We start from the raw sequence: 14,377 nt of genomic DNA, 5'->3' as shown, positions 1-14,377 counted from the left end.
AAGTCTGTGTATGTTACCAAACAAGAAGTCTGCTCCCATGACTATAGAGTACACAAAAAAAATTAAAATTCTTATTTTCTTGTATTCCATTTAGATTGTTTATCTTTCAGTGGCTTAATGTTTTGCATATTCATATCTGGAGAAATTTCTGTAAGACTTGCACTCTGGCTATTACTGCAGTGCAGCTCATCAGCATTGCTTCGTGATTCCTCTGCAGCATCAGTTCTTTTAAAATTCATGAGTGAGCAATCAAGCCAATCAGTTTGCAAAATTTAACATGGTGTGCATTTAAAGTGTTCAGCTCTCAGTCAACTTGGGTTGAAAGAGTAACATAGGTGGAACTGGAATGAATGTTGCTTGAGAAATAACAGATATTTGGATATGTTTCTGGGATGCTTTACAAACTGTCGTGCAAAGCCTATCTGGCAGGTTCAAAATATTTAAAATTTCTTTTTTAGTGCTGGGAGAGAAATTTGAGTAGAGAAACATTTTTGATTTAGTGTGAGATTTACCGTTGTAAAGACTTACCAAGTTTTACATGTAAATAGTAATAATGTAGAATAATGTTACAAGACAGCATGTTGAGTCCCCAAATTTTACTATTATTGTAGACATTCCAGTTCCAGACTTTCTGCTAACTTAGCTGTAAAGTGTTTAAAAAAAAAATTATATTAGCTAGGAACTTGTAACTTTATATATTAGGACAGTTCAAATGAAACTACCTTTTAATTTTAGGGAGTGACTCAGATATGCTCTTTTGTGAATTGCAATGCACGTCAAAATATTTCACTGGAGAACTGACCTAAGTCAAACTCTCTTCACTTTTAGACCTGTGGTATCAAATGATACTGCCTCCCCATTTCGATTCATCAAAGAAGTACCCTCTGCTCCTTGACGTGTAAGTCTTCAAGTTACATGGCAATGTTGTGCTAATAATCACTTTCATCTACTTCAAATGCACTTAATAAGATCGGGAAACACAAACCTGGCATGTTTTCTAATTACTTCTTGAAGTAGTTTTAAGAGGGAATGAAAAAAAATGAGGTGTATCCCAATTCGTGATAGATTCCTGTACCATAAGATGATGTAATTCCTAACAGGCACATATTTTGCTGGTGGCAGTGAAGTAGATACTTTCTGTATCTGAGTTAAGAGCCAGGATGAAGCGTTGCTTACCTCCTTCTCTGCTCTTAGAGTTCATTAGGAGTAACATTCAATGAAATTACATTCTAGAACAAAACCTGGAATAAGCCATGTATCCTAAAGCTGAAGTAGTGAGTGTGATGTTGCGTTTTCTCAGTGGTATTTGACTGTCAGCTGGTGTTGGCAGATTGTATCCTGTGGTCAGGATTGCATTCTCTGTTTTTTCATAAATTCAAGGCCATGAGCACATGGTATTTGGTCCGTTCTTCCTCAGGTACTTCTGTTTATACTGGTGTGTTTTCTTCTCACTGGAAATCACTGAAATTTAGCTATTCATTAAAAGAGTAATGTTAACCTTTTCCTGTTTTTACAAAAAGCTGACTCCAGAAGGAAACTAGCTGTTAATTGTTAGATACATCTTTATATAATGAAATTTGGCAGCGCCGTAATACTTTTTGACATGCCTGTTGAATGTTTTAATGAGCAGTCAGTGCTCTTTGCTTCTTAAGACTTACTTTGGTTTTGATTCTATTTTTATTGACTTTGCCTGACCCTTTGTCGGGATTACCTCTGCTTAATTGTAATCTTGATACCAGAAATTCTGCCAGAAGTGTATAGAAACAAAGCTTGATGGAGAGAATTAGTAGTAGTTTTTTCTTTGCTTTTAAAACTGGGAAAAATGGGTTATAGAGCCATGGTTTGAATTCCTGGTAAGCTGTTTAGAGTCAAAATAATAAAAGTCTCTTATTAGAACAGAAAGCAATACAACAAATAAAATCCAACCTGCTTTCTAAACAGTTGACGTTTTTAAAAAAGGATATTGCTTTTAGTGTCAAGGCAAAGCAGCAGTTGGAGTCAGTCAGCGTTGCTTTTCTTGTTTGCTCAATTTAACTTAAAAGTTTACCCTTCTTCAGGGGCTGAAAATTGTCAACAATAATTGCATTTCAAATGCTTGATGCGAGAATATGTGGCAAGTAAATGCCTGAATTTGGTGGCACTTTTCACCCAGGTATGCAGGACCCTGCAGTCAGAAAGTAGATTATGCCTTCCGCATCAGCTGGGCTACTTACCTTGCAAGCACCGAGCAGATCATTGTGGCCAGCTTCGATGGCAGAGGAAGTGGATACCAAGGGGACGAAATTATGCACGCAATAAACCGAAGGCTGGGAACATATGAAGTGGAAGATCAGATAGAAGCAGCCAGGTGAGCTACAGTGACATAGTTGATATCTGCTCCTCCTTTTCTGTGTTTATTGTATAGGGGGGGGAAGAGCTGAAAGGTTTGAATGGTCATCTTGCAATTACTGGCAAAAACATGACTAAATTCTACATTAATTTTGTATGCTGAAATGTGTCATTTATGGGTCAGTCATCATTTTATGCTTAGAGAGAAGAGTTAATGCTGTAATATGAATTTACCGTATCTCTGGGTTTGGAGAGGTGATAGCTGTCACGTTAGTAGAAGAGCGTGCTGCCAAGGAACTTGGAGTTGGAAGTTCTACTCCAAGCTTTTTGCAAGTTTCTGTTGTGACAGAGTTACTTGTATGAACTACTCAGCCTTTACATCATAGTTCCTCTTCATCGCTTGGTTTATGCTTGTAGAACCTCACTAAACCAAATGATACCAGAATGAATCTCTCAGAATCACAAAGAGGTGATCTTAAGAAGTTTGCTTTTTTCGATTTTAAAATGTTAAGGAGTTTAAGCAAATAGCATTTCAGAATTATTTTTTTTTATACCCTGACAGGTGTCAGCCTGTCCTTTACTGCTGTAATTTGAGTGTTGCTGCTCTTTAAAAAAAAAAAAAAAAAAGGTGAGGCAGGTGATGAAATCTAACCTAATAAAATACAAACATCAGTGAGTGTGGTTTGAGGGCTTTTATAGAGCATCCAGGTTCTGATTTTTCACATGCACAGATGTTTTTCTGAATTTCTTAAAGACATATGTGCCCGAAGTATTGTATGTTTTCATATGCATTCCCTCTGATAAAGTGGGAAATGCTTATTTGTACAAGAGGCAGAGTTGGTAGAAAATAGGCACGTCTGTATCGTGGCAGATACCTGCAATCCATTAAGCATTTATCTGTTCTGTTTGCTTTTAGAAAATTTTCTGAAATGAGCTTTGTTGATAAGGACAGAATAGCTATTTGGGGTTGGGTAAGTACTCAAATAGGTTTGGCTGGTTTACTACGTAATTGTATCAACTATTTGTTGTGCTGCTGTGTGTGTGAGGTGCTGGAGTACTTAGAGTGACCATCTGTGGGGTCATGACACGGTCCAAAAACTGAACTGATGAAGTACATCTTACAAGTGCCTGTATACATTGACCCTTTGCAAGCATTCAGGAGCCTTTGAAACAGAAATCGGGACTACTAGAGGGATTAAAAACAGTTTAAAGGGATACTGCCAAGTTCCTGTGTACAAGATAAACCAATATTCAAAAAAAAAATAATCCAAGTATATAATCACTAGTGTCTCTTTATATTAGTTAGATGACGCTAATTTTTTTTAAAAAATGTAAAATTACATGTGAACCAGCTGCATGGCATGATTGTTGTGTTTTTATTAGCAGCCTAAGAATATCTAAAACTGCTATATTTTTGTGCTTGGCTGTGTTTTATTTCAGCAGTACGTCCAGCCAGAGGCCAGATTTCTCTGACCTGATGTGTATTTAAAACCTGTCACAGTGGAGGGGAGTGTTTAATAGCATTTACAGACCCCCTCAGCTGCAAGGGTAGGTGTGTAGGTGGTGTTAGAGGTGTCTATTTACTTCAAACTCTGAACGCTTCTCTGGCCAAGGCTGCTGTTTCACTGCTGTGCCTGGGGTCACGGGGAGTATTCTTGCATGCTCTGTTTAAGCATACTATGTTGAAGTATATGCAGGATTGCATGCAGGATCTTTGAATTAAATCACGAGCTGAAAGTTGGTCGCTGCTGGTGACAGGCACCAGTGAATAAATTGCTTGATGGCAAGACGATGATGATGATGGTGCCTTTAGTAGCTTTTCTTGTGGGGGTAAACATCTGCGTGTTGTATGAAGTCAAGTGTAGTAGTAGTAACTTCAGTGGGAAGGAAATGCTTTCTGCAGAAATGGAGGACCTGATCATTCCCACGTTACTCCTTATGAGCCGTGGGATGAATAGTTGCAGAGCGGTCCTCTTTGGAGCTAGGTTGGGGTTATGCATCCTGGATACCGAACCTATGGCAAACAGATTTTCTTTATGTCTTGAGTCTTCAGATTGGCAGCCGCTCATTGTCAGCTTGTCACCTATGTACCTTAGTTTTGTTTGCCATAGGTTCATCAGTAATATCTTTACGGTGGCCAGGTTAGGCAACATATTTATACGTGGGCTTAATTACTAAGTACATGCATTACTTTGCTGATCTCTTTGGGAGGACCTAAGTATTGAAGTTGGAGCAAACATTTAAGGGCTCTGAACTAAGATACAGTTCCGTTTGCCTGTAATCTGTTTTCAAGTCAGGAATGAGATCCAAAAATTGCTCTTCTTTTTGACTGTGGGTGGGCACATTTTCCTAAATAACCCCTTCAAACCATAGTGAGGGCAGTCATTTGGGCGGTTGGTGACATTGTTTAGGTATCTTGCTGCCTGGATGCTCAAGTGTGTCAGATATTTACTCATCTGTGTATCAGGCTAGATGGCGAGTGAATTTTCTGTGCATAGCGAGGAGTGTGTTGCTGCACAGATCCTCCCACAGACTCAGCAGAAGATCCTTCGCTCCCCAGTCACAGTCTTGCTCTTGACGCTTTGGAGGAGAGTTAGCAAGTGAGCTGCCGTAGGCCTGCTCTGAGGGAGCTGTAAATTTTCGGGTGCCCTGGTGCAGCTACTCATCAGGCACGTTGTGGGCCCCCAGCTCTGCTTCCACCCACGCCGCCAGCACGGAGAGGGACACAGCGGTTCAGCAGTGTCTTGTTTCCTGTCTTTCGCTGCTGCCTACGGTGCTACCGCACACTGTCATCCTCAGCTGAGTCACAGTTCAGCGGCGTTTGCCCCCTTTTCCCCAGCAAGTTCTCATTCATCAGCGCCGCAGCTGCCATGCGCTGTTTGATGCCTCTTTCCCCCACTGAGCAGGCTGGGTGAGATCTGACCCAAATTCAGAATGGAGTTCATTAATATGAAAACGCTGAGCCTATAAATGTCTGATGAACCGTTTAGCAGATGGGCCCCATCCTTTTCTTTCCGACTAAAATAACAGCAATGTTTTCTTCTCAGTCTTATGGGGGATATGTGACCTCCATGGTGCTTGGCTCTGGAAGCGGCGTGTTCAAGTGTGGAATAGCGGTTGCCCCCGTGTCACGTTGGCAATATTATGGTATGTGATGGCTTCCTCGTTACAAGGATTCCCATATGTCTTGCAGTGCACACACTGCAAAGCGTTGATTCATAGTGCGGAACTTTGATTATCTACTAGATACCGCGTAAATGCCACTTGATCTGTTTTTATGAACTCTTGGGTACTGCATTTCAGAATTAAACCAATGCCCTAAGTCTCATTTCCCATTTTAAAAAGTCAGATCCACAATTCCAGGTAACCTCTATAACCTTTAACGAAGGCTAAAATATTGAAATATTTGTGGAATTACTGTAACGGGTCTGTGTTTGGTTTCCAAAGCTGCCACGTGTTCTGAGACCAGTATTGTGTGTCAGAAATCCATTGCTATTAGACTTTGCTTCTTCAAAATTCTATTTCACTTGGAAGAACGAACTGCGAGGCTTAACATCAAACTTGCGTTCTAATTTACTGTTGCAAAGTAACAGAATAGGATTTGAATTTTCTTTGGGGTTTTTTTTCCCTTTAGCATGTAAAATTTGGATTTTATAAATCTAATTAATCTTAGGAATAGCTTGATGTGAGGAAAACCTGAACAAGTGGATAAGCCTGTAGGTGCTTCAAGCTTATAGTGTGTAAGGTTGTAGTTGCATGAGGCTGTAAACAGTTATAAGGGCCCTCCTCCCAGATGAAAAAAATTATATACAGCTAAAAATATAATACGTGCTGGTTTTGACATTTTTCTGGTTTCGTTTGTCCAAAAACATTCAAGGGAAAGCTTTTCCTGGCAAACCTCTGCTAAATAAGACATAATTTATCATTCTGCAACTAGCACAGAGGCTGTGTAACAGCATATTGTGTGCTGTGGCTAATTCAACCGATCAAACCGTACTCCCAAGTGTTAGCAGTAGTGCATTGAGAGTGTAGGGATGTTCTCATAGTGTTTTGGACATGAATATTACAGTATGGCAGAAAATATATTTTTTTTAATGAAGATCAGGGTCTCTAAAATGTCACTTTTAGTTGATTAGATAAAGGAAGGGGTTATGGAACCATGCATATTCAACATCGGAAAAAAACCAAAACAGTGTGACCACGTCGATGAGGTCAAATGGACATTAAAATATAGCAACAGAGTGTTGATTTGTGTGGCTTAAAATAAAGCAGCAAATCTGCAAAAAAGGTAATATGATATCATGCTGAAAAATCCGTGGAAAATCAGTAATAGTTAATTTTTACTATATATAGCATAGAGCCCAGCTGAGTCCTAATCCACTGCTACATTTGCATCTTAAAGATTTTTAGCAGTAAACATTTAGATAAAATATCTAAGATTTTTTTTCAAATGCTAGTAATTTACTGCAAGATTTTCAGTAATTTTCATAGGATTACTGAAAGAATAACAATAAGGTAACATTGACACAAAGTACTTTATTAATATTCAGCATTCAGGTGTCCATGGCAACAAGAAGATTAAATATTCTGAATAATGATGGTTACCTACACGCCTCATTGTGGAAAGCCTGTTTTTATCTTTTTGGGGTTTTTTTTCCAATTTCCAGTATGCAATCTAATTATTTGTATCAATGGGTAAAATTTCTGGTAGACACACAGACAGACTGAAAATTAAGTAGCAGGTTCTGGATTTATTTTATTTTTTTTTAATTCCAGATTCAATATACACGGAGCGATACATGGGCCTTCCTGTAGCAAGTGATAATCTCAACAACTATAATGTAAGAAAGAAATCACTTTATTTTTGAAATGTGTTGTTTCTTTTCTAAACCACTCCTTTTTTTTCTTTATACAGTCTAGTTTGTTTCTCTTTCCAGCTGTAACTGTTGCATTGTGCTTTCAGAGGCCGTAGTCTCACGCGTTTGGATTTGTGTGAGGCAGTTACTCCTTGCTGTACAGTGCGGGTTTTCTGTTGGTTGGTTGGTGTGTTTGGCTTTTTTGGGTTTTTTACGTTCAGTTCCATTTGGCTACTTTGCAGACTGCAAAACAAGCTGTAAGAACTGTTTTATTTTAATCACCAAGAAACAAATTTGTTTTAAAATTTAATATGCTCGTGGGCAAACTATGCTTTATCTTAAACAACATTTCCACCAAAACAAATGTATGCCAGTTCTTTCTGAAATATAATTTTTTTTTTTAAATGGGTATTGTGTGAACTTTTTCGCTGTAGGAATCTCCAAGTTTTTTCAGGGAAAGCAAGATCTCCCAAATATTAGGAAACTTTGACAGATAGGCAAGTCTCTCCGTACTGTGATCACATCAAACAAATTGCAGACCGACTGAGAGCCAGCAGCGTTGGGACAGGAAGTTTGGCCCCATCTCCACAAACGTAGGGTGGCCAGGGTTTGGTCTGAAATGACTAATGTTTGTTCAGAAGTAAAGAATTTCCAGGTGTTCTCATGGGAACAAAACACCTGTAGATTTTTTTGTCTTGATGAATTGTTTGACTTGCTCTTCCCTGTGCAGGCTGCTTTTTGTTGCCTCGAGGGCTTTCTGAAGTCTCAGCTGGGAGCGGGGCACAGCAGCCCAAGCCTTCTGTAAGGTTTTGTTAAATTTCAGATGTAGGTGGCAATAGAGTGGCTGCAGAACTGCGAGGGATCTGAGGGGTACTTTGTGCCCTGGTTAGTGGGATGTTTCACAGAGGTGTTCAGACATGGCGATGCTGGAACCAAACATGGGTGGTAGCGGAAAAGCGATCAGCCATTCTCTGTGTTTGGGTCGGTAAATAGGCTAGAAGACAGTTTAGCACTGATTGTGTCTTCATGCATTAAAAAAATAAAGGTTATGAGAGGAAAAAAAGCGTGAGGGTTGTTGCGTTGATTTAAAGGTATGGTAAAACATATAAATGCATACATACACGGGCTGAAACATCTGTTTTGACGTTATCACTACAGTAATCTAGTTTTGTTAACTGCTGTACCAGACGTCCTGGTCAAAATTGAGGACCGTGGTAGTGACTGCTGGAAGATTTGGTGCTGTGTCTGCCTCTTCTGACCAGCGAGCTGCTCTGGCCCACCGGGGACTGACCAGCAGCCCGCAGCCGCCTGCCTGCCTTTTCCCAAATGGGTTTCTTTAAGGCAGTGGGAACAGTAGGAGGTCTGCGAGGTAGCAGTGTAAATAGAAGTTACTGTCGTCGTGCAGAACGAACGTTAACGCTCTGGGTGCACGAAGTCATTCACCAGCTTCACGGCACAGATGGCAACAGAGGACTGTTTAATCCTTTCAAGCCAGGAGTCGGATTTTCTTGGCATAGTATCCATTGCTGGCAATGGCCACGTTGAAACTGCCAGTACCAAAGAGCTAAAGGTTTCAAATGTGTTACTCAGAGGACTAATTGGGGAGAATGGTGGCTAGATGGAGGAGGGGTATTTGCACAGATCAGATTGTCACAGTTCACTGCTGCTTCTAGAGATACGAAAATGCAACTGATGTCCTCATTTATTGTTCAAAGCCCCAAATAATGTATTACTTGGAATTTAATTTTCCATATAAACCTGGAGGGGTGGGGTAGCTCAAAAAGCGAGTTGGTTGTTTTTCACGTAGCATCAATGGAAGGGTTGTGGGATTTTGTTGTTGCTGAAGACCCTTACTGACTTCAGCCCAGCATGTTCCTGGCTTACGGCCCCTTTGTTCGATGTCCCAGTAGCCAGCCTCGTGGCCCCTTGTCGCTGATGAGAGCTGTTTGCTGAACTGAATGTTTTTTAGCAAGTAAATGCAAAACATGTACCGAAAGCTCTCCTAGCTGAAGCTGTTAAAGCATTTTTGAACTGTTAACTTCGTACTGTGAGGTTTGTGTGCTGCGTCGCATAATCTCTATCCTACTGCATCCGCTATAAAGCTGGCTTGAAAAGTGAAAGGTTGCATAAACCCTGTACCCTGATTTAAACTCTGCCCTAATTTAAAAGAAATGAGACTGTGTACACACCTGCTTGGGGAAGATGTGTGCTGCCAGGTGCCTTCCTAGTGCGCAGAGTATTATTAATGACTGTGAATATATAGTCTCAAGAAACTAGTTGTGGAAACCCTACCTTTGTATTACTGTGACATTAGGATTCGCGTTTATTGAAGGAAGAGAATCTGAGAAGTTAAATACTCTTTGTCAAGAGTCAAGTCTGAGAGATGATTCACACTCCTCTAAATAGGCTAATTAGGTGTGATCAGTGCCTTTTAAGGTAGTTGTGAACTATTAAAAATTAGAGCTCTCTTAAAGAAAGGAGCAAGCATGGGTGGAGCTTCCAACAGAATTGTGTCGGGCTCCTAGGCTGAATGGCAAGGAAGCTGGCTGCCTGGGAAGAACTGACCCCGATGTAAAAGATTTGAGACTCAAGCAGGGCAGAGCTGCAGAGGTCAGAAGCAGTAGCCATGTAAAGCATACCAAAGAGACTGTTCAACTTGTGAGAAGATTATTTTGCAGTTCACTCTGAATTTGATATGCTTTTGGCAAGTGTTTGAAACAGTCATAGATTTGGCAATCTTTTTCTAGCAGATTTGAAATGTTCAGTCCTTAAGAACTGCTGCATCATTAGGTTATGCAAAACAGGGTACAATTTTGTAAATATGCCATCTTGTACTGATTTGACATTTGTTCTATTATCTGAGAATATGCTAAAGGGAGAGAGACCTTCAGTTTCAGCCAAACCGTAACTTGTTTGTGGAGTGCTGATAAAATGTTGACTGCTGTGTGAGCTGTAGAAAAGCCAGTTACACTCAGCAGGGCCTAATTCTCAGAACTTGTACACGTTACCTTTTCCGAACCTTTGTCCCGGCAGTATAACTATGACACGGAAGGTGTAAATTAAGTTGTATGTATTTGCTGTCCACTTGAGGTTTGTTCGGCTGATGTAGCTGGTGCTTTGTGCTGTAACTGTGCCTAACTTGAGATTGCTCCCTATCTTGCATCCTCCTTTTTTTTTTTTCGGCAGAAGTACTGTGTCCTTAAATACATTTTAGGGAAGGGACTCTTCATGTTGAGTACGGGTACAGCAAATGAGACATCACTTGCAAGTGAGGAAAAAACTAAGAAAGTATCTCTTTTTTGTGTTCCTTCTTTCTGAAGTATTTTACAAATAGCTTTATTTTGTTTAATGGCTTGAAGGGGAAAAATAGTGCCATCCTTTTTCTAAAACGGCTTTTGGAAAGTCAAGTTCTCAGAACTGTAGCTCAAGTCAGGCTTCCACTTGCGGATTTGCTGTCCCTTAAACCAGCACTAACTTGCTGGAAGAAAGCTTATAAAGGCAATCTATTAAGTTTCCCTCTGCGCACGTGGAAAAATGATGCGCTCAAAGGATGCTGCTTGGTTCTTTTCCTCTTTTCTTTTTCTTTGTATCACTGGGCCCTTACATTCTGAATTGTTCTTTTGGTCGGCTGCTGTACCAGCGCTCCTCACTGAATCAAAGTCCTCTCTCCAGCTTTTGGCACTCTCAGAACTATCTGTTCTTACTCCACAATGCCAACTCGTTTCAATGGGTAGTGCATGGATTTCCATATATTAGATGGAATTTCTGGTGCTCTGCAGAAGAGGGCAATGTTACGGATTGGAGGGTGGTTTTTTTCCTCTCTGCTGAACTCGGTTTCTAAATTGGGTTGAATAACTACAAGGAATTCATTTCACTTCTGAGGGTTGTGGTTCGCTATTCTGCCATGACAAAGGGAATTTAATATTTATGCTTGCTTTAAAGAGTCATGAGCGTACAAGAGACATAAGGAAATTAGAACACTTCTCTGTCTTATAATGTATTTGACTTTTCAGAGGTACTAAATGCAAATCCCTGTGCAAGGATGCAGCCTTAGTGCAAAGTGGGGAAGAAAAAAACCCAAAAACTAACAAACTACCACATTGTTTTGTTCCTAATTTTTACTTTTTTTTTTTTTTTTTTTCCCCTTGCTATAGTGGCTTTTATGTTGCTGTAAGGTAGAGAAAACTTCTTCAGGGATTCAGCCATTTTCAGCAGAGAACCCCATAATATTGCTCGTAGAAGGAAATCTAATTCAACGTATTTTTGCCCCATTATGCTGATTATCAAGCCTAAAACATCTCATCTCTTGTCCCTTTTCTTCTTCCCACTCTCATGGCAGAGCACTATCCTATTCCCTTTTCTTGCACAAATTAAAGATCTTAACTGCAAGCCTTACTTTCCTCATTCTTTAATACCTAGTGACACTAGCAAGTGGGGTGGTCAGTATGTTCTCGGGAGTAGGATGTTACTGTGTTTTAAGTTTCCTGATTAATCTTAGTTGTCGATTATTTTTTTTAATCAACGTATTGTGTTTCAGTTACCAAAACATAGCTTGACTTCTGTTTATAGATTTTCGCCATGTGGATTTTTCCTTCGGGCATTTCGCTATCATTTTTGGGGGACAGCATTGTTTTAAACTTATAGTCGGCCATTTTTACTTGAGGCTGATGAAATATTAGCTCTGACTTACCTAAAGGTAAACTAGTGTACATTTTGGTGGGGAAGATAATGCATGTAGTCTTTGCAGTATCTACTCCTCGCTATCATAGGGTGCACTGTTGCCATGGCAACGTTTTTTTTAACTCGTCTGCAGTCGCACAGGAAACCTATGGCAAGTGGTGTGCTGCGGGCTAACAACATGTTAGCAATGCATTAAATGGGTATCTTGCTCACAAACCTCTTCCCCTCTGGACTTGCCCGTTACTTTGCAGCCACAACCCTTGCTAATAATTACAGCCCGGTGCAGAACGGTTTGAGAGCGAGCCCAGTGCTGCTGGATACATGAACATGCTGCTTGGGGGCTCAGGGGGGGAGCAGGGGTTGTTGGTTTTATCTGAAGGACCCCAGACTGTGTCAACAGGAATCAAAGTAAGTTGGCAGCAAATTGTCTTCTAATAAATAGCACCTTTTTTTCTTTTTTTTTTTCCCTTTTCTTTAATTTCAGAGTTCAACAGTAATGGCCAGAGCTGAAAAATTCAAGGAAGTTGAATATCTCCTTATTCATGGAACAGCAGATGGTGAGTTACAGTTAATTAGACATTTTAGTATTACAGACAGGTTCGCAATTCGACTACTGACAAAACAAAAGCATGAAGGGGCAAGGCTGTTACATTTACGTCAATAAAATAATACTGCTTTCTGCAACTAATTTGTGTTTCAGTCAGCTGTGCTGGGGAGTCTACTGTGTTCATTGCTTTGCTTGTCCCCCTGGAGTACTACAGAACCAATTTTTTGTTTCCCTTTTTCTTCTTCTTCTTCCACTTTTCAGATAATGTTCACTTTCAGCAAGCAGCGCAGATTTCCAAGGCTCTTGTTGATGCTGAAGTGGATTTTCAGGCAATGGTATGGTTCTGTATATCATCATACAAATGGGTTTATAGTATGAGAATAATAGCAAACGCTCACTGTTGTTAGGTATAAATCAATTGGCAGCTTAAATGAAAGTTCATATACTTGCATTTCATGTTCAGTAACTGATACTTTAACATAACGCACCCATGTATCTTCTGTACACACACAAAAAAAAAGGTAAAGCAACTCCTCCTTGTATTTGACCCTGTTTACTTAATCTTTAATTTTGTTAATATTTTTTAATGTCCTCAGAGAAACAGCCAAGCCAATCCCAATGTATGCATATGTGCAAAGTCCAAGGAATAGTACCTTACAGATAGCTGATGTTAACGTTTATACCCTAAGTCCAAGATAACCTGTCCATCACATTTGGGGTTTTCTTTGTTGAACTTGTAGAACAAGTAGTTATTATTTGTCCCTTCTTATGCTGTACGTGGAAACTCAGACTACAGTGCAAGCTCTTCCTTTCCTACCTTCTCCCAGCTCTTGGGGAGCAGTGCTGAGGAGAACGAAGTATAGAAGGAAGCCAAGTGTATGGTTGTCCTTCAGCCAAACTGGCAGGGCTTACAGAGTGCAGAGATCAGGCACCACTCTAAACTGAGGAGCTGCATCTGCCCTCCATGTGGCCAAGCCCCATATTCATTTTGTGCTTTTAGCATGAATAGATGGCGTATCCCACACACAAAGCAGCGACAAAAGTATCATAGCAGCTTCTTACCACCATTGTTTCTTTGCCTCCGTGTTGAATTAGCCTCATGCTGGGATAATTTTAAATGGCTGCACGTTCTTGTATCTGTCGTGTTTGATCTATATCATTTACATGTAGCTACAACTAACCTTCTCTCTACTTTTTCTTTCCCACAGTGGTATACTGACAAAGACCATGCCATCAGTGGTCAAGCACATAAGCATATTTATACGCATATGAGCCACTTCATAAAGCAGTGTTTCTCACTGCAGTAGCACCAGCAGTTTGGTTGTTCGTGGTGGAACTTCTCCAGAAAACTCTCTAGCTCATGTACACTGGGCCAGTAACAACTTTTATGAATCAAGATGAGATAAGGGTCAACTCTTGAGATACCTGTGTACACAATGAAATGCTAATCTTTATAATAATTCCTGTTGCCAAGCAACTATTGCAATTTTATTGATTGTGTTTAATCAGTTCTTAACTTCCCCAGAATGTAGGTGTGTTGCAGACTTCTAGAAAGCATGGTACTTGATTGAATCAGTACCTTTTGATATTTCAGTCTAAAAGAGAACCAGTCCCGTTTCTGTATAAGGATAATGAATGATGAAAATGTCACAGAGGAACCAACATGGAGATCAGTTGAGGAATAAAAATAATACCATTTCCAACAAAAAAATAAAATGAACCCTGTGATAAAACTTTAAACAGATTTTGCAGAAATTATGTAATGCGTGATCAATTACTATTTTGGAAACGGTATCAGAAATGCTGCAATGTTAATATTTTCTATGCAGAATGAAACACTTTGTTTACTGTAAATCCTTCAGTTGATATTTTCTCTTCAATCTTTTGGATTACAGTTGTAGAAGTCTTGCAAGGAAAGTATGTAACCAGCTTTCACCAAAGATTTTGAATGCTTCCTAATCAAACC

General features: G+C 39.9%; 1 protein-coding gene across 1 annotated transcript in view; it reads left to right on the top strand.

Moving 5' to 3' along the window:
• The window catches only part of LOC141463368 (dipeptidyl peptidase 4-like), a 40,049-nt gene extending 25,902 nt beyond the window's left edge, over positions 1–14,147 (top strand). The window contains exons 19-26 of the mRNA XM_074145721.1: positions 829–898; positions 2,153–2,347; positions 3,245–3,299; positions 5,376–5,475; positions 7,105–7,169; positions 12,349–12,421; positions 12,673–12,746; positions 13,620–14,147. Coding sequence (XP_074001822.1) covers positions 829–898; positions 2,153–2,347; positions 3,245–3,299; positions 5,376–5,475; positions 7,105–7,169; positions 12,349–12,421; positions 12,673–12,746; positions 13,620–13,718 — 731 coding nt within the window. The 3' untranslated portion in view covers positions 13,719–14,147. The remainder of the gene's footprint in view (positions 1–828; positions 899–2,152; positions 2,348–3,244; positions 3,300–5,375; positions 5,476–7,104; positions 7,170–12,348; positions 12,422–12,672; positions 12,747–13,619) is intronic.
• The last annotated feature ends 230 nt before the right edge of the window (positions 14,148–14,377 follow it).

This window comes from Numenius arquata, chromosome 3, assembly GCF_964106895.1.
Source record: "Numenius arquata chromosome 3, bNumArq3.hap1.1, whole genome shotgun sequence".
In the NCBI taxonomy this organism is placed as follows: domain Eukaryota; kingdom Metazoa; phylum Chordata; class Aves; order Charadriiformes; family Scolopacidae; genus Numenius; species Numenius arquata.
The sequence above is the reverse complement of the archived record's forward strand: the minus strand, read 5'-3'. Positions and strand labels throughout refer to the sequence as shown.